General features: G+C 54.8%; 1 protein-coding gene across 7 annotated transcripts in view; it reads right to left on the minus strand.

Annotated features, from left to right (window-relative positions):
* Positions 1-15,158: 15,158 nt before the first annotated feature.
* Positions 15,159-19,867, minus strand: part of SDK1 (sidekick cell adhesion molecule 1) — a 740,828-nt gene continuing 736,119 nt past the window's right edge. For all 7 annotated transcript variants that reach the window (XM_043915387.1, XM_043915391.1, XM_043915392.1 and 4 more), the window contains one exon: positions 15,159-16,847. In XM_043915387.1, coding sequence (XP_043771322.1) covers positions 16,602-16,847 — 246 coding nt within the window. In that variant the 3' untranslated portion in view covers positions 15,159-16,601. The remainder of the gene's footprint in view (positions 16,848-19,867) is intronic.

The following is a 19,867-nucleotide window of genomic DNA, read 5'->3' on the forward strand; positions in this document are numbered from 1 at the left end:
GCCATCTGATGCAAACAGTGAATCATTGGGAAAGTCCCTGATGCTGAGAAAGACTGAGGGCAGAAGGAGAAGAGGGCATTAGAGGATGAGATGGCTGCATGTCATCACCGATGCAATGGACATGAACTTGGGCAAACTTCAGGAGATGGTGAGGGACAGGGAGGCCTGGTGTGCCACAGTCCAGGGGGTCACAAAGAGTTGGACACAGCTGGGCGAATGAACAACAACCTTTCCTTTCTCAGGATAGTCTGTGCCTAGGTGTGTATAGGCATCAAGTGTCTCCCTGAGACGGCTAACCCAACATGGCCAAACACACTTCTCTGTCCCCGTCAGACTGTTCCTCCCGACTCCCCATCAGTGCCCCTGCCCTCTGCCCCCTCGCTCAGACACAAACCCTAAACGCTGTCCTTGACTCTGTTTTTAAACACACCCCATCTGATCCAGCAGCAAGTCCCAAATCTCTCAAGTCCAGTCAACTTCTCCTTGTCTGCTATCCTCTTTCCCGCCAGGACCTCAGCCTCCTCGCTGGCCTCCCTGCCTCGATTTCTGCCCTGTGCATATGTCCCAGCCCATCGCCGCCGTACAGTGGCTTCTCACAGCAGAGAAATCACAGCCCAGCTCCATCCCATCTACAAAGCCCTACCTCCCTTGACTTTTCTGCACCCCAGCTACCCTGGCCTTCACTCTGGGTTCACACAGCCCATTCTGGCCCTCCACCTGGGACACTCTTTCCTAAGGCTGCCTCCTCCGAGGGGCCTTCTAGAACACCTGACCCCATGTGTGCCCTCCACCCAAGCCAACCCCCGCCCTCTGCCCAGCCCCCACTCCCTAACCTGGGGTCCACTGTGGTTCTCCCTCCCAGTGTATCACTGTCTGTATTTATCTTGCTTCTTTGCTGGTTGATTTGTTTCCTGCTTATGTGCCTCCTCCTCACCCAGGAGCATTTACACAAAGTTGCAGGGCTTGGTGCAAAATGGAAACGCAGATGCCCTAGTTCAAACATCAGTAAGACTTGCAAGCAGAACAGTAAATCAAGCGTGTGGCCCGTGTGTCGGCTCAGGCCTCCCTGGGAGCCAGCCTGTCTCTGCGCATCACGCCTGGAACGAGCGCATACTGAGTCCTGCTCGTCCTGCTCATCAATGCCGGACTAGTGGTGGCACAAGGCAAGGGAACAGGATAAGGAATCCCATCGGGAGACCCCAGCTCAGGACCCAGCCCTGTGACCCGACCCCTCAATGTTCAGTCCCCCAGGGTTCCCCCAGCCCTGCCCCCCCAGCTTGCCTGTAGCTGCCTGGGTTTCCCGCCTGCCCAGCTGGACGGGCCTCCACGCTTCATAGCCTGGCCAGCAGGTGTGTGGAGGCCACAGATGACCAAAGCCTTGGGTCGTAACTTCCAGCTCCATATCTTTTTATACCTGCTCTCAGCTCACGTGGGTTCTGAGCCTTTCAGGCCGTCCTAATAAAGTGCAGGCCGGGGAGGAGGCAGATGGGGCCCATCTGGCTTCACACGATGGTCTATAAAAAGGGCGAAGAAAATCGTGGCTGTTTACGCCCGCGCTGCTGGACCAGCGCCCCTGCCGTCCACGTGCTCCAGCTCCTGGACGTGGAGACACCCAGCTGCCGCCTCTCCCCTCCCCGGCGGCCGCAGACTCTTCTGCCCTCACGAATCATCCCAGGCCCCTTCCTTCTCCATGTTTTGCAGAAGCAGGGCTCCCTGGCGGTGGACGAGGGGAAACATCCGAAGCACAGTCACGGCCAGGCAGCCTCTACATGTTGGTGCAGCCAGTGCCCACAGGACATGTGGGTGCGTCTAGGACAAAACCTCTGTTGGCCAGAACTGTGGAAGCATGGGGGTGGATGGGGAGGGTTCGGGTGAATTAAAACAGCAGGAGATACTCTGGTCCCTTAGATTGAGCAAGAAAAGTGAAAGTGAAAAGTGTTAGTTGCTCACGTGTCTAATTCTTTGTGAACCCACGGGCTGCCGCCCACCAGGCTCCTCTGTCCATGGGATTCTTCAGGCAAGAATACTGGAGTGCGTTGCCATTTCCTTCTCCAGAGGATCTTCCCGACCCAGGAATTGAACCTGAGTCTTCTGCGTTGTGGGGAGATTCTTTACTGTCTGAGCCCCCAGGGAAGCCCAGACGGAGCAAGAAAAGGACTTCTGTTTCACGATGGTTCTAAACACGTTTTTGAAGCCTGAATTGACTTTCCTGCTTTTGCAGATCCAGCCTCTGAATATAAATCTTCCGAGGACCTGAAGATCAGGTGAGCTGAAGTCTTCACTGTGCAGGAGAGGAGACTGGTGTCTGAATTCTAGGGGGAGGGTTAGCGTTGGTGTGCAGGTGGGTGTCTAAGCCCCTAGCTCTCCAGGAAACAAGCTGTGGTCTGGGGTCTTCACCACTTGTCGTGGGGTGGGCCCTCTTGCAGGGCGGGCCTCAGGCTGCCTGGGACATTCCTGACTGTCACCTGGGCCGAGTGTGCCACAGCTGGCTCTGGCCCGGGGCACAAGACTGCGGTTGCCCTCCCAGGGCCCTCTCATCTTCACTTCTAAGACTTTCCACTCTGGTTCACGATGCTGTCTTCTGGCCCCTTCTGCCTCAAAGGCACAGGTGAAACACTAACAGCTGAGCAGGCGCACATGGGGCCTCCCACTGCTGGGTTCTGAGTTGCTGGGACCTGCTGGCCGGGTTCCCAAGGTGTCATTCCCCATGTCCCAGGGGTGGGAGGGGAATGGGACAAGTTAGTAGCCAATGGTAGAAACGTTGTTATCATGACCAGCGGACAGGAGGGGTCTGCCCGGGACCTCTCATGCCCCATACAGGAGGCCCCCAGCCGGGGAGGCCTGGAGTCTCAGACGGGAACCCGTTCAGATCCTGGCTGCCTTCACGTACGGCTGTTTTAACTTCAGCAAAGACATAAACTGTATTTTGGGAGCCACCATGGGTGTGGGTATTTCTGCGTTAACTTGTCTCTACATTCTAAAAATGATCTCAATTCAGAGGCAAATTTTCCACATCTTAGATGCTGGCATGATTGCAAGGCGCCAAACGGTATTTTTCAAAGCCATCCGAGTATGAAATGAACAATGAATATGAAAAAGGGCTTCAAGCCTATTAGCTGTGATTAACTCCTGTCTCGGGTCTAGAGGGAGGGAAAGGAAGCTGTCAGCTCACGGAGGCTGTGTCTGACTCGCTTCTGGTCCAGGGCACTGGCGGGAGGAGCAGCCCCATGTCGGGACTCACCCTTCGGCCTGGGGGACATCCGGCCGAGACCCCAGCGGATTCTGGGATTCTGCCCCCATCAGTTTCTACTTGGGGCCACTCATTTCTCAAGACTTCCTTCAGCTATCACCCTGTCCAAGAAGGTTCTGGAAATATGAACCCTAGCCCTGTCCCTGATTCAGGGCCCGGCACATAGCTGGGGTTCAAATTATTGTTGCTGTTTAGTCACTAAGTCACGTCCGACTCTTTGCAACCCCACGGACTCCTCCGTCCACGTGATTCTCCAAGCAAGAACACTGGAGTGGGTTGCCATTTTCTTCTCCAGGGGATCTTCCTGACCCAGGGGGTCGAACCTAGGTCTTTTGGATTCTTTACCATCTGGGCCATCAGGGAAGCCCGTCCCGAAGGAGCTCAGGCATTAATGGAAACCATCAGCTCCTGGCCAGTGAAGATCCCCACGCAGGGATAGGAAAGGAAGCGTCTCCAACAGCTGTCTGTGAGGTTCAGCCCGAAAAGTCAGCACCAGCTGGCGCCTGTGTTTGCAAACTCGTCCAAGAAGTGGGGCTGAGCCGCAGTGGATGGATTTATCGTGGAAAGAGTCTCCACGCTCCTGGCTGTGCCTCGGCGTTCTCGGTGCCGAGACAGCTTTGGATGGAGATGAATATGGTCTCCCCAGAGCGGAGGACAGATGTGGCTTCCAGGAAATGAGGAAAGAATTCCAGAGTTGTGAATCCATCTGGGCCGGGGGCTTGGCAAAGGGCCCCGTTCCCTCCTCCGGCCAGGCATACCCTCTCCACCCATGGGGACCCAGTAACTGCCCCGGGTCCTTGCTTCTTTCCTCTTTGCTTTCCTGACTCCACCTCTCTACTTCAGAGTGGCCCAAGACAGAAGACCCAATAACCAGAATTAGCTGGGCAGACCAAAGTGTCCCGACCGCTGCGGAGAATGACTTGGAAACATACCCACCTTTCAGTATTCCCCCAAAAACGTCCCAGTGAGGGGTAGAGGTCCAGTCAGTTTCCTGTGACAATTATCCACCACATCCCACACCTGTGATGGAGAGAGAAGCTGTGAGTCAAGGTGCTTTGTCCATCAGGGTGTCCCTGACGACGGAAAGGAGCCATCATCTGTGCTAGAACGGCGGGCGTTACCCACAAGTGATGCCGAACCCCCAAATGGTGACTGGTCTTTCTGAGGAAGTACATTTTAAGCATTTAATTAATTAAAGTAGCCACATGTGATGGGGGCTCCTGTGCTGGACAGCACAGCCCCAGGCTGAGTGTGCCTAAGGGCGCGTGAGGGAGTGAAATGAGCTAAGACAGCCCCGCAGCCCATCTGCCCCCTTTCTCCTCGGCAGGAGGAACTGGAGGGGGTTGCGGACATTCTCGAGAGTCAAATGGATGCTGGGAGATGGCGCAGGGTTTCAGGAAGGAGAGCCGGTTCAGTTACAGAAAATAGAGTTTCATCGCGGCCCCCCTCGTTTGCAATGACGACTGTGAAGTTCAAACCTCCATCAAGTTTACAATGTGATGGTGACCTTGGGGGCTTCCCTGGTGGCTCAGAGGGTAAAGAATCTGCCTGCAGTGCAAGAGGCTGGGGTTGGATCCCTGGGTCAGGAAGAGCCTCTGGAGAACGAAATGGCAACCCGCCGGTATTCTTGCCTGGAGAAGCCCATGGACAGAGGAGCCTGGTGGGCTACAGTCCATGGGGTTGCAAAGAGTCGGACACGACTGAGCGACTAAACAACAACTCCTAGTAGATGTGTCGGGGTGCCTCACTGTGATTTTTAAAACTTACTCAGAAATGATCATAGATGAACCGGAAGCTGCAAAGTAGCTACAGAGAACCTGAATACACCGCAACCCAGTCCTCCCCAGCGGCTCTCTCATGTCACTACGGTGTGGGAGCAAAACCAGGCAACTGACATGGATGAAACCTGTTTCTACTCACTTTATCACATTCAAGATCTGGGTGACCACCAGCGCAATCCCGACACTGAACGGTTCAGTCACCTCCTGCTGCCTTTTTATAAACTAACTCCTGCCTCCCCATCCCCACCCTCCTAACTCCCGCCAACCACAAATCTACTCTCTATCTTGATAATTTTTTCATTTCAAGAACGTTATGTAAATGAAATCATACAGTTTGTGGCTTAAAATATTTTTTTCTGAGGTGGACCACTTTTTAAAGTCTTTACTGAATTTGTTATTAAATGTTGTATTGTTCCTGTTTTATGTGTTGATTTTTTTGGCCACGAGGCATGTGGGATCTTAGCTCTCCGAACCTGGGATCGAACCCACAGCCCCTGCATTGGAAGGCAAAGTATTAACCACTGGACACCAGGCAAGTCCCCAGTATGTGGCTTTTTCAGATCGTTTTTATTTTTTTCACTCAGCATAAAACCCTTGAGACCCATCCATGCTGTTCACATCAGCTGTTCAACCTTCTTATTGTTGAATTGTATTCCACTGTATGGATGTACCAGAGCTGACTTAAACATTCACTTACTAAGGGATATTTTGATTGTTTCAGGGTTTTTTTTTTTTGGCTATCACGAATAAAGGTGCCACGAACAATCATGTGCAGGTTTTTGTGATGATGTAAGTTTTCATTTCTCTGGAATAAATGCCCAACAGAGCAACTGCTGGGTCATGTGTTAAAGGTTTCTTTTTTTTTTTTTTTAAAGTGTTTTCAAGAAACGGCCCTGCTGAAACATTTATATTCTCACCAGCAGTTTAGGAGACATCCAGTTTTCCGACATACTCACCAGCATTTGGTATTGGCAGTATTTTTATTTTAGCTGCTTTGATAGGTGTGTATTGATGGCTGATCATACTCTTTAATTTGCATTTCCCTAAAGCTAGTCAGTGATGTTGAACATCTTTGGTGAAATGTTTCTTTACGCATTAACCCATTTTCTACTTCGATTTTTTCCCTTGATTTTTATTAATTATTTTACTCTCGATTTTGAGAGCTCTTTATATATCCTAGATATGAGCCCTTGGTCAGATATGTGATTTTCCAGTGTTTTCTTGTAGCACGTAGCGTGTCTTTTCATCCTCTTTCACATGGTCTTTCACAAGGCAAATCTTTTCAATTTTGATGAAGTCCAATTTATCGATTTTTTTTTCTTTTTGTGCTTTTGGTGTCAAGTCTAATTCTTTACCTAGATGTGGATCCCTAAGATGTCTTATGTTATACAACATTCTCTAAAAGTTGTATAATTTTATGTGTTACACTTAAATCTAGAATCCACTTTGAGTTAATGTTGATATGGAGTGTATAACCACTAGGAGGAGACACAGGTGAAGCTCAGCTTTGGTGTATTTGCTCTAATTTTGGTTTGACTGCTCCAAAACTATTTCTGGAAAAGAATTTCCTTTCTCCATTGAATTGCCTTTACACTTTTGTCAAAAATCAGTTGGTCTGGGACTTCCTGGTGGGTCAATGGTTAAGATGTTGCCTTCCAATAGAGAGGGTGTGGGTTTGATCTCTAGTTGGGAGCTAAGATCCCCATGCATTGTGGTAAAAAAATCCCCCAAAACATAAAAACAAAAAACAAGGCAAAACAAAAAATCCCAGCAGCATTATTGTGACAAATTCAACAAAGACTTCAAAAATGGTCCACATTAAAAAAATGCTGAAAACAACCAGTTGGCCATACTAATGTGGAGCTATTTATGGGCTGTTTATTTGGTGTCAAGAATCTGTATTGAAACTCTGTCATAGCACACTAGATTTTGTTTTTAAGTTTATTTATTTATTTATTTGGCTGCATCAGGTCTTAGTTACGGCACTCAGGATCTTTCATGTGGTCGGGGTGTCGACCCAGTAAGTGGGGTGTAGACCCTGTAGGTGGGGTGTGGACCCTGTGGGAGGGGTGTGGACCCGGTAGGTGGGGTGTGGACTCTGTGGGCGGGGTGTGGAGCCTGTGGGCGGGGTGTGGACCCGGTGGGTGGGCTGTGGACCCTGTGGGTGGGGTGTGGACCCTGTGGGCGGGGTGTGGATCCTGTGGGTGGGGTGTGGACTCTGTCAGTGGGGTGTGGACAATGTAGTTGGGGTGTATGGGCTTCGTGGCTTTGTGGCATGTGGGATCCTAGTTCTCTGACCAGGCTGAAGCCCGCATCTCCTGCACTGCAAGGCAGATCTCAACCCCTGGACCACCAGGGAAGTCCTTCTGCATCCCTTCCTGTTTATCATCACAAGCAGCCTCCACAGCTTACTTTCAATTACACCTGCTGTTTATTCCTGGCTCCTCTTACTTGAAAGTCAATCCCGTGGGTGGGTGGGGCGGGTTTGTCTTGTTCACTGAAGGATCCCAAGTACATGGACCATTGTAAAGAGCTCAACACTGATGTCTTGAATGAATGAATGATTACTAAGAAATACTTAGCTTTCCTTTTGTTAGTGTTTTAAGAATCGAGTACAATGATGACATTCATAGCTACCATTTCTTGAGTATTACTTATGTTTTACAGATGGGAGAACCGACTCCAGGTCATGAAGCCAGTAATGACAGGGCCTAGGTGTGAATCCAGAGAGTGTCTTTTGCAGGCCCCATGGCAGTGTCCCCAGTGTGGGGCTGTTATTTCACACGGATGTCACTTCAGTGGGAAGCAAAGAGCCTACACAGCTGAAGAAGTTAGGGAGAAGAGGTAACTTTTGGTTGTCATTTTTAAATATTGAAAGAATCCTATGACAGCTCCTGTGTGGACCTCTGAACAGGCTGGAGAAGTGAGAGAATATGATTCTGGAAAACAGAGTTTAATATGCAGTTGTGTTTTGATTTAGAGAAATGTAAATAGATGCTTTTGAATTGTGGTGCTGGAGAATATTCTTGAGACTCCTTTGGACAGCAAGGAGATCAAGCCAGTCAATCCTAAAGGAAATCAATCCTGAATATTCATTGGACGGATTGATGGCTGAAGCTGAACCTCCAATCCTTTGGTCACCTGATGCGAAGAGCCGACTCATTATAAGAGACCCTGATGCTGGGAAAGATTGAGGGCAAGACGAGAAGAGGGTGACAGAGGATGAGATGGTTGGATGGCATCACCGACTTGATGGACATGAGTTTGAGCAAACTCCGGGAGAGAGTGAGGGACAGGGAAGCCTGGTGTGGTGCAGTCCATGAGGTCGCAAAGCGTCAGACACAACTGGGTGGCTGAGTAACAACAAACAGCCCACGCAGTCACAATCTACATTATAATTAGCTGGTGTAAGCCTGGGCTTCCGACAGCAGCTGATGTGGGATTTTAGCTCCAGGAAAACTGTGAGCTGGGAAGACAGCCATGCAAAGCCTGTGCGTCTGGGGGAAGCAGGTGACCCCAGAAGCCTTTGGATCCTGCTCAGCCTGCCATGACTTCATCCTCTATCAGCCGCCTCCTGCTCAACTGGCTCTTTCCTGAGGCCTGGCGAGTGAGCAGTCTCTTCCCATCGGCTGGATGGAAGCAGCACATCAAAGAGCAGAGACGAGCTGGCTGGTGGTGGATCTGGCAAAGGCGGCCCCTCTCTGAGAGCAGACATGGGCATCGGAGTCGTGCGGACTGCGACCTCATCTATGCGTGGGCTCCCCCTGCCCAACGTCCATCTCCCTGCTTTCCAATCATCTCTGCTAATAGCCACCAGGACTCTGCGTAGCCTCATTGAGATTCCAGTGCATTTCCAGTGTTAGTACAAGCTGGATTCTGATTCACTCGAAGGCAACAGAAAATTCAGACACGAAATTTAGTGGTGATTGTCCTTGACGTGATGAAAGACGATTGGAATTAAAGGCTACTCAGAAAGCCAGGACCAGGAGGACGTGATGGGGCAAAGGAGGAGACAGGGGGTTAGCCACTTAAGTTTGCAAATCTTGAGAGTTAGAGAAGTATGTATTTCTGAAACTTCAAAAATGGGTTAAAAAGATACATGACGCTTGTCAATACAGAGAGGATTCTGAACGATAGCTGGGACTGACACAGAGTACCGTTTCTTTGCAAAAGACCATAAGTTGTCCTGAAATGAAACACTGCCCACCAGTGCAATTTCAGTGTGAACTGGTTGAAACCACCTCAGTGAATTCTTTTTGGAATGGGGCTGTTTTTCTCTAGAACCTATCCGCGGGCATGGTGTGGCCTGTCCCCTGCTCCCGTCCTGTGGACACCAGGGCGGCCGGCCCATACCCCAGGTTGGCCTCCATTTCCTTCTCAAGGTCCCCTGAGATGGTGGCGGCGGCGACCCCAGGAATAAACCACCAACATTAACGTCGGAGTCTGCTAACTGTCTTCCCGCCCTTTTCTCGCTTAAGCCTCACAGTGACCGAGTTATATCAGAAGGAAAAAAGAGCAGACAGGGCTACTGTTTCCCCCAAGACCACTCAGCTGGGAAGTGGCCGGCTGTCTTCAGTGCTTGCTGGTGCTCGCCGCCCTGGGTGCTGGGAGAAGGCAGGGGCTGGGGGCTGGGGCGGGGTTGGGGGCGCCCAGGCAGCTCGGGGCTGCAGCCCCGCGCCCTTAACATGAGAGGATCATAGATGTACCTGGTGAGAGAGACACAAAGGCCGCCAGGGTTAGTCTCCCACCCCAACTCCTCTCCTTCCGTCCCCTCTCTAGAGCAAACTGTTCCCAAGTCCCAGTCATCTTTCCAGAGAGAGGCTCTCCACCTTCTGCACACGTGTGTGTGTGCACGTGTGCCAGTGAACACACACACGTCGGAGCACACCTGTCTTGCCCAGAACAGTGTAACCTGGAGATTGCTTTGCATCTCTGTGTGTGAGTCTGCCTCACTGAAACAGCTGCGCTCTGTGGACGTAGAAGGGTTCATTTCCTGCCCGGGGTGATGTCTGGGTGGGGAAGGCCTCGTCTCTGGGCTTTATGGAGGGCGGGCCCACACTGTGGGGGGGGTGCCACTGAGGTGGATGGTGAGGTGGGCTCCCGAGATGCAGACGAGGTCCCCCCCACTGGGGGTCCCTGGGAGGCCGCGTGGCCCCCTTTCTCCAACAGAGATGCCCCCAGAGGTCTCGTTGAGTCTCTGGCTTCTGTTACCCGTCGTCTCTGGAGCTGCAAGCCCCCAGTCTTTCAGCCTTCAACAATCTCGAAAAAACATTCCCAAAGACCGAGAGGGCATAGGACTGTTCCCGCAGACTCCAGGGCTCCATCGGATTTCTTCTGGGCTTCCTCTGAGGGTTCCATGGTGCTGCCTGGACCTCTCAAGTCAGTAGGTCAATTATGCTGGTGGCTGGTTGGAAAATTCCACAGAAACATGTTCAAGATGCCTTAGAAATATGAATTTTTTATTAAACTATTTGAGTCTGGATCAGATTCAACCCCATAATGTCGTGGTTTGCTTAATGACTGCAGAATATTGTCTTATCTGAGGAGAAGCAGGACGTTCTAAGACCGCAGAGTCCAGAATTAACAGCTTGGAATTCTTGCCCATGCTGGCTGTTAATTGACTCCAGCTATTAAAGGGAAAGAGACTTTGGCAAACCCTAAGGCACTTGTACAAGCAAAGCCGTGGACGTGCTCAAATCGTTTTTTAAAACAGGCGTCTGGCGAACGGATCATGTTCGGAAAACGGGCTGGTTGATCAGAAGGCCTGCACAAGCGCCTGTGCTTCTGAATGAAGGGTCTGAAAATGGTTCCACTTCACGGCAAAGCCAGGCCTCTAACACCATCTGTGAGCATCACAGCAGTCGGCAACAGCCACGCGGAACTTTAGCTTCCTCGGGACGTCCGCGGAGGCCTGGTCACCACCTCGGAACTGCCTTTTCTTGGTGCTGCGGGGCTCCAGTGCCCTCAGCCCCTCTGCCCAGAGCCCAGTGGTCCAGGAGGCACACTGCTGGGCTGAGATCATCACTGCCTCCCGGTCGGGGGAGGAGGATGAGGTGTGGGGGAGGAGAGGGCATGCATATGCAGGGGGGCATCTGGTCCCTGTTATCATTTATCTGAGCCCCCCCAAATGCTCTGGGTGTGTGGGCACAGCGATACTGTCTTAGGATGCTCCTGGCTGGGCCATTTAAAAATAGCTCATGAGAACTAAAGATAGAGCTGCCCTCTTGTTGTTCAGTCGCCCAGTCGTGTCCGACTCTTGCGACTCCAGGGACTGCAGCACGCCATGGCTCACAGCCTCATCCATCTCAGTGAAATGATGCGCCATGCCCTGCGGGGCCGCCCAAGACAGATGGGTCATGGTGGGGAGTTCTGACCAAACGTTGCCCACTGGAGAAGGGAATGGCAAACCACTTACCTTGAGAACCCCATGAACAGTATGAAAAGTTACCATATGATCCAGCGATCCTACTTCTGGTCATATATCCAGACAAAACTCTAATTCAAAACGATGCATGTTCGCAGCAGCACAATTCACAGTAGCCAAAACGTGGAAACAACCTAAGTGTCCATTGACAGAGGAATGGATAAAGAAGATGTGGTACGTGTATACAGTGGAATATTACTCAGCCGTGAAAAAGGATGAAATGATGCCATTTGCAGCAACACAGATCAACTAGAGATTATCATACTAAGTGAAGTAAGTCAGAAAGAGAAAGACAAACACCACATGATATCACTAATATGTGGAATCTAAAACATGACATAAATGAACCTACCTATGGCCCTGTGGTAAAGACTCCACCTGCCAATGCAGGAGACACGGGAGATGTGGGTTCCATCCCTGGGTTGGGAAGATCCCCTGGAAAAGGAAATGGCAATTCACTCTAGTATTCTTTCGTGGAGCATCCCATGGACAGAGGAGGCTGGAGGGTTACAGTCCATGGGTCACAGAGAGTAGGACACGACTGAGCACGCACGCGATAACAACATAACGGTAACAACGGCCAGGCTTTGCAGGGGAACGCCTGCACTTTTCTTTTCAACAAAGGAGGGAAGCACGCGGGAGAGGGAAATCGGGGCTCCAGGCGCCCTTCTGTGTGGGCGAGGTCACCAGGCCGGTCCTGAGCTCTATGCAGTGACCCTGCCTCCCGGGGCAGGGGCGGGGGGCGGGAGGGGGACACCGGGGGGAGGCCGATGTCCTCGGGAAGGCGGGCCGTTCAGAGGTTCCACCCGCTCTGCAGCCCCGATTGCCCGCTCTGGACCCTGCGGCTGCCTCGTGTCCGCCTGGGGTGAACGGCTTCACGCTGGGCATGTTTCTTTGTGCCTGTGGGGACCCCGTGGTACCCCCTTGCACGGGCCTGGTGGAGCCTGTGACGGACGAATGGGGCGGGGGTGCACAAGGACACGCGGGGCGGGCCGCTCAACACAGGCGGCGCCCTTCACACGGAGCTGGGGCGTCCCCAACGCGGGAATGTGGGCTGACCTGAACTTCACATTTATGGGGGGCAGGGCAGAAGCAGGTGGACAATGTGCAAGAAGAGAGACACAGAAGGCTCACCTCTGGCCGTCAGCGGCGGCATATGCTTCCGGAGCGACGTCAGAACCGCGGTCTGCTTCTCCTTCCTTCCCCCCAGCCCGGTCCTCCCAGCGCATGTCCTCCTCGGCGGTCCCTGGAATCACTTGGGCAGCTTTACCCCCGAAAACTGGGTGCCTGGGCCCGACTCCCAGAGAGTCTGTCCTCCCGGACCTGGGAGTGGCGTGGGCACTGGGAGTGTTAAGCGCCGCCTGGAGAACCACCCTCTGAGGCCGGGAGGCCCTGAGGATGAGGGGGAAGCTGAGTCCCTCCCGGCGGACCCTGGGAACACACAGCAGCTGGAGCGGGCGGGAAGGCGCTTGGGCTTCCTGAGCCGGTGGGACCCTCGCAAAGGGGCCGGAGCGCCTCCCCTGAGTCCAGTCTTCGGCTGGCCTGGAGCAGTCTCCCTCTCGGCACCTGTGGGGTCTTCAGAGGGCGTGCCGGGGGCAGGTGAGGGTGGCCACTGTCCACTCCGGGGGATGCGGGCCCCACGCCGCCTGCCTCAGGCCCTGGCAACCTGGCCAGGCTGCTCCCGGGCGTGCCTCTTCCTGGGAGCGCTCCAGCTGAGCCCCTCCGACCTCACAGGCCCCCAGCGTCCACACCTGCCTCTCCGGGAGGCGCAGGGCCACATGGCCCCCACATGGTGCTGGGCTGGCCTTTCAGTGGTCCATCCTTCAGCCCTAGGACCCCCGAGTCGCTCCGTTCACACTCGTTGAAGAAAGGCACAGGTGCACAAGGAACAAAATGACGCTTTTATTAAAAATCGTACCCATAGCACCTCTCTGTCTTCCTACAAGTGTTTTTGTTTTTAAAGGAGATCTAGTTTTCTGCACAATTCCAGAAAATGTGGCCGGGAAAAGTTCAGGATTGACCCAAGCCCCCGATAAACCGGCAGGTGCGGCTGACAGGGAACGAGGCGACCGGCTCAGTCCCAGGGTTTCCCCCCACCGGATCCCACCTCTCCGACGATCCACGCGGCAGAGATGCTGAGCCAGAGAGCCGCGTCTGGATACGCAGACTGACGACTCGCTGGGAGAAGAACTACGCTGTGTGCCAGGAATTTGTAAAAACCGAAAACCATGCTATGAACCATTAGAACCATTATGCAAACACCATGCGGCGGTCTGGGCGCATCAAGGGCAAGGGCAGCGTCACCAGGGCTTTGCGGAGCGCGCACCCACCCCCCCACCCACCCCCCCCCGCCACGGTCTCCCCCGACGCTGCCCCATGGCTCATGTTCCTCCATGACAGCGTGTACCGAGGGCTCCTTAAAAGCGTGGCCGGGGATGGGGAGGCCTCACATTGGGCCGACTTATTCAGAGGGAGGAGGTGCAGGAGATCCAGGAGATGTGCTCTACAGCCGCGGGGTGCGGGGACTGTCCACGGCCCCGCCCTGCTGCTCCGAGGCCTGGAAACCTATGCCTGGGAGCCCCGGGCGGAGGGGGGGGAAACCGGAGTCTGCGGAGGGGACGGGAGCCCTGGGCAAACCCATCTCTGCTGCTCAGGCAGAGAGCGCGGCTGTGGTCCTCACGGGAAAGGGCAGCCCGCCTGCCCATTGCCAGGCCTTGGATAGGGTCCCCCTCGAGGCCGAGTGCCCGACACCTGCAGGGCATCACCACGGGAACAGGCAGGAGAGGACATGCCTCCTGCCTCCGTTAGAGAAATGGAGCCCGTCCTGGGTTTAGAACCAAGATTAAAATCCAACATCCATTTCCCCATCATGTGATTTTTTTTCCTCCCTCAAGAGGAGAGGTTAGGAACCCACGCTTCTCAATGTCACACTGTCTGGAAGCTGAAATCTAACCAGAAACACCCAGCTCTCCCTTGGGTCCAGCGGCTCCCACAGCCCAGAGCCCCGGGGCCACCGGGCCAGGCACACGTGCCAATGCCGTGGCAGCCGTGAGCTGCGGCCTCGGACACACGGTTCCGTCCCAAAGAAGCTGGCTCTGAGCAGAGAGAAGAAGGAAGCATAGCGGGCCTGGGGAAAACGTGCTGCTGTCACAGAAACCCCAGAGCAGGACACACACCTCACGCCGAACTGTCCTGGTGCCGGACATTCCGGCACTCTCCCGCCCTACAGCAAGGCTCCGTATGGCTTAGGGAGCAGAGCGCAAAGGCAGAGTGTGTCCATGTTTTCTGTCCACTGCTTGTCTCCCGAGAAATTCGAGGTGCAGCCTCACGGCTTCCTGTCCACTCCCCGTCTGGGGCCCGAGAGGACGGAGGCCGGCCTGTCCAGGGAGCTGGGGGGTGAGTCTTTGCAGGGGAGGCTTTGGGCGGAGCATCCAGGATTTTTGGTTTAGAACGTTTCCCCTCCACTCAGAGAAGGAAGGAAGGAAAAGAGGGATTGAGAGAGGGGGAAGGGGGAGAGAAAGGAACCTTTCCACACCTCCTACCTCTACTTTAGGAGAAACTGGAAAGGGGTTTTTTACCCAACACAAAACTCTAAAACAGAAAAGGTTTTTTTTTTTTTTCTCTTCTCACACAACACAAACTTTTCTTGGTCTCCTGGGGTCACACCCAGCAACTCTGAAAGCAGAGGGTCAAGATGGCCCTCTGCCCTGAGGAGGTGGGAAGAGGGAGGGAGAGACCTCACAGACCACAAGACCCAAGGCCGGGCCCCGAGACGGGCTCCCTGCTGGCGCTGGCCAGGTGCTGGCTCGGTGACAGGCCGGCCATGCAGGAGGACAGACCAGCCCTGCTCTCCTATGCTGGGGGTGTGGACAGGCCCCCGCTGACCAGGCCAGACGCGGGGCCCTCCCACAGGCCCTGCGGACACACCCTGGAAAATTCTAGACTGGGACCAGGGCTGGGGGCTCGACCACTGCACCTCCCACACCTTTCACCAAGGTGATGTGAGGCACTGGAGGCGGAGCTACCGTTTGGACTCATTTTCAGAGCAGCTCATGCTACTTCCCTTTAGCTAAAAAGAAACGAAAACAAAACGGTAACAATTAAAGGGAAAAAAGGTTTCCAGAAAACCTCTTAAGGCTGAGAGAGCTGGCCTGGGGTCGGGGGATGGGACCAAAGCAGTGCGCCAAGGAAGGATGCGGCCACGCCCGCGGAAGGGCCTGGGGGGCACAGGGTGGGGTGGGGGGGACCGGGGACCCCGTCTTCTCAGAGCCCTTCTGCTTTACTCGGAGACACCGTGGCTCTTTGTCTTTCCCGCGGACAAAGCTAAACAATGAATAGAAAGGCACCTGCAGACAGCTGAGACTCATTCATTTCATGTGACATATTTTAAAAAAAGATAAAAAGATTTAAAAAATACTCTGGTTAACAATGCACACCTCTTACACGACGAGCGATTCTGCGGCCGCTGTCTCCTTGGGGCGGGCCTGTGCTGTGTGCTCAGGAGGAGGGAGCTCGGGGCGGGGGCGGGAGGTGGCTCCCAGCTGGGACGCTTCCCGCTGCTGGACGATGGGGGTCGAAAGAAAGGACCGAGGTGGGAAAGCCCCGAGTATTTCACCCCTGGAATGAACCTTGGCCTCTGTCGCCCTGTTGCCAGGAACTGTGAAGCCGGCTCCTCGCCTAAAACTGCCCAGTGAGGACATTTCAGAGACGGATGCACAAGGTCGGGAGGCTCCGGGCCCAGGTCAGACACCTGCTCCTAGTGCCAGGAGACCCCGGCGGGCGCTGGTTTTCAGGCAGGAGGTAGAGCAGAGAGGGGAGAGGCCTGGAGGACCCCCGTCCCCCTCTCTCCAGCCTTCCCAGGCCGCACGATGGAGAAGCCGGGCCCCCAGGGCTCAGGCCTTCCCAGGTCGGGGTGTCCAGCTCTTGCACCCGGCGAAACACACCTTCTCGTAAAAAGAAAAGAAAAACAAAGAAACCTGCTTCCTGCAGCGATGTTACAAAAAGCCAGTAAAAAAAAGTTCCTAATTGAAATCGTGTTCACAAGGGGGTGAAATCAACCATCAGCGTCAGATCCTCTCAACCCAGCTCGAGCCCAGTTCTGGGGGGTGATTGTCTCGACACGGCCGTGCCGGGGCCGCCGCTCAGCTCACACGAAGGACGAGAAGCCGGTGAGCGGAGTCCGGGCGCCGCGGGCCGCGGGCGCGAACACGGCGCTCTGCGTGGTGACGACCGCGCGCGGGGCCGGCCCGGCCTCCGCCCCCGCCACCGCCTCGTACCTGTGCGGGGCCGCGCCCGCGCGCCGCTTCCACGAGTTGTAGTAGGTGGGGTCGCTCAGGTAGTGGTTGACGAACGAGTGCTGGGGCGGCGCGTCCTCGGACTCCGAGTCCGTGACCTGTGGGCGGGCGGGGCGGGCTCAGCCGGGCGGCCAGGCACAGGGGGAGGCCCGGGGCTCAAGGAGGGCGCGGACGGGGGTGCTGACGTGGGAGGGTATGGGGGTGGTCTTGAAGGGGCGGCCCCTGGAGGGAGGAGCGGCCATGGAGAGTGGGGGTGTCGAGGGGGGAGGGGGCCACGGGGTGGGGGAGGGACACACGGGGGTGGGGGTGGCCACGGGCGGGGTGGGGGCCACGGGGTGGGGGGGCAGCCACGGCAGCAGGGCAGAGCGGGGAGCAGGAGTGGCCGTCTAAGGCGGGGTGGTGCCGCTCACCTGTTTCTCTCCCTTTCCCCTCCTCCCACCCCACCCTGCCTCCCTCTCTCCCCACCACCTGGGTGTGGACCACCCCAGGGCCCGACTCCACGAGACCACGGAGAGCTCAGCGTGTCCATGGGAGCCAGCTCGTTGCTCCCAGAGGCTCTGCTCCCCCACCCTCCCGGGGCCTGAGCTGGTCCCAGGACACGAATCCACTGCACTCTTGCTTCAGGGGAGTCTGCACTCCAACCCCTCCCGGGACAGCTCTATACCCCAACCCCTCCCGGGACAGCTCTACACCCCAACCCCTCCCGGGACAGCTCTCCACCCCATCCTCTCCCGGGACAGCTCTACGCCCCAACCCCTCCCGGGACAGCTCTACAACCCATCCTCTCCCGGGACAGGTATACACAGCCCCCAGGGGATGCCCTGTGTCCCCTGTGGAGAATGCAGCAGCGCCCGGGGGTGTGGAAGGCCCAGAGGCTGCAGACTGCCCTAGACTATGGCACAGGCCCCCAGACCGAGGGTCTGATGGTGAGCTCAGTCAGGGTGAGGAGACGATGTCCTCCATGGGACACGTGCTTCCGGGCAGCGCCACATCCATGCTAACCTCCGTGGGGAGGTCTCCTAGGACAGAGGCCCTAATCGAGCGTGGTGCCTGCTGTCCAATGTCCTGGAGCCCCTCCCTCTGCAGTGCGGAGGGACCTGACCCCCTCCCCTTGGGGTCCCAGAGCAGCTGGTGGAGGAGGCGGGCGGCCTGTGGAGGTTCAAGGTCAGTGAGCCAACCGGAACCCGCCCTGCGAGTTTCCCTGCTGCTCCTGGAAGAGCTGAGTGCTTCCCTGGGGGACGAGGCTGTGGGCCCACCAAGCGGCCCCCAAAGCCGCTGGGACAGAACGAAGCCATCGTGCAGAATGGACAGGGGAGGCTAAGCGTCTCGCTGTTCCTCTAGGGAGAGGGCGAACGTGCCCCCATCTCGGGACACACAGGGGTGCGGGTGAGGGCCTTGGGGCTCCTGTTCAGGTCTCACTTTTGCTTCCATGAGAAAGCACAGGATTAAAATGTCATTCTCCGTCCTGCTGCCTGCTCTGTTTATTGTTGATATGACATTATTATTTTTTAATGAGGATGTATTTTAGTGAGTTAGAATTATTGACAGAAAGGAAACGCTTCGGGGTCTTTTTTTTTTTTTTTTCAAGTTTCCTGTGTGATATGAAGTAGCGATGTGAGTCCGTTTCCCAGGAAACCAAGGAAGGCCAGCCTGTGATTGGATGAGCCTGCAGACCTGACCATGAGTTTCTAAAGGCGCGTGGATGCCTGGCAAGCAGCTAACAGAGATAATCTCAGGACTTCTGGTGCTGTGCTAGCAAGATGAAAGACTCCAATATTATTAGAGGATTAATTAAGTGCGAGGGGGCTGGTCTAAGTTGGCTGAAGCCAGAGAGACCTTGAAAACTGTTTCTGTGGATTTTGAAAATAATTTTTAAAATGCAATTCGAACAGTAGCCCTGATATAATTCATAAGCTGCTGGGCGATAAAACGGGGAAAAAGCCCCTTATTTCTAAGTGGATAAACATCAAGAGCCACAGCGTGTATCCTGCGAGGCCAGTGGTCTAATTCAGAGCCGCTCTGATCAGGCAGGTTCTCCTGCACCTGTGAGCTGGTTCTCAGAATTGTCACTTGAGTAATATTTCTGAAAACGGTTAAAAAACACCCCAGGGAGAAAATGACAGCATCACAATTTTTTTTTTTTTTAGTGAAGTATTAGCTTTGCAGAAGAGCTTTTCCGGCTGAGAGCTCACAGGGTTTCTGGCTCTGGAGGAGAGGGTAGACAGTAAACATGGGCAGGGGACCCCCTACCTGGGTCGTCAACCAACTACTGATACAAAAAATACTTCCAGAATGGCTGGAAGAAGCAGCAGGTCCTCCCCACAGTAGAACAATGATTCAACTGGGGGAAAATCGAATTATCAACAATTATTTGGAGTCTCTGGAAATGGTGCCAAGGGCATATAGCAAATGGGGGAAGATTTATTGCAGAAAGTCTAAAATCACTAAGAAGAGCAAGAGTGTGAGCTGCTTGAACTCTGACCTGCTCCCCCTACCCCCAGCCAGGATGATGGAAGTTCCACTTGCGGTGGGGGGCGGGGGGAGGCACATGTGGCCAAGAAGCCAGGGCCCCTCCCCTAAAACTCCTAGTCCAGAAATTTGGTTTGACCTGGAGGAGGAAGCCGCCGGCATCTCTCAGCCAGCTGCTCATCCCCAGCTCCAGTCTCCAGAGGTATTCCTGGAGGCGTGGTCGGGAGGACTGGGGTTCCCTCCTCACCCGGGCTGCTGGAGGCTGGGACCAGGCTGGCGGGTTGAGAACACTGATCCCTGCACGCCCCACCCTCGTGGCTGGTGGGAGGAGCTCCACGCAGGGGGGGCGGGGCACAGCCAGAAGCCCAGGGGCGTCCATCCCCACCCAGGGCCTCACTGGTCACCGTGGAGAAGGGGGCCTTTGTCCCCACCCCAGCTTCGGTGCTGTGACACCGAGGTCCTCATGGCGGCAGTCAGCCCTTCAGAACAGAGAGCTCCCCGCTCTGCTGCAGGGGGGTAGCTTTATTTGGACCATGCCTCAGGACAGGCGTCCCTGGTGGCTCAGATGGTAAAGAATCTGCCTGCAGCGCAGGAGACCCAGGTTCAGTACCTGGCTTGGGAAGATCCCCTGGAGAAGGGAATGGCTACC

The sequence above is a fragment of the Cervus elaphus genome, chromosome 10, assembly GCF_910594005.1.
Source record: "Cervus elaphus chromosome 10, mCerEla1.1, whole genome shotgun sequence".
In the NCBI taxonomy this organism is placed as follows: domain Eukaryota; kingdom Metazoa; phylum Chordata; class Mammalia; order Artiodactyla; family Cervidae; genus Cervus; species Cervus elaphus.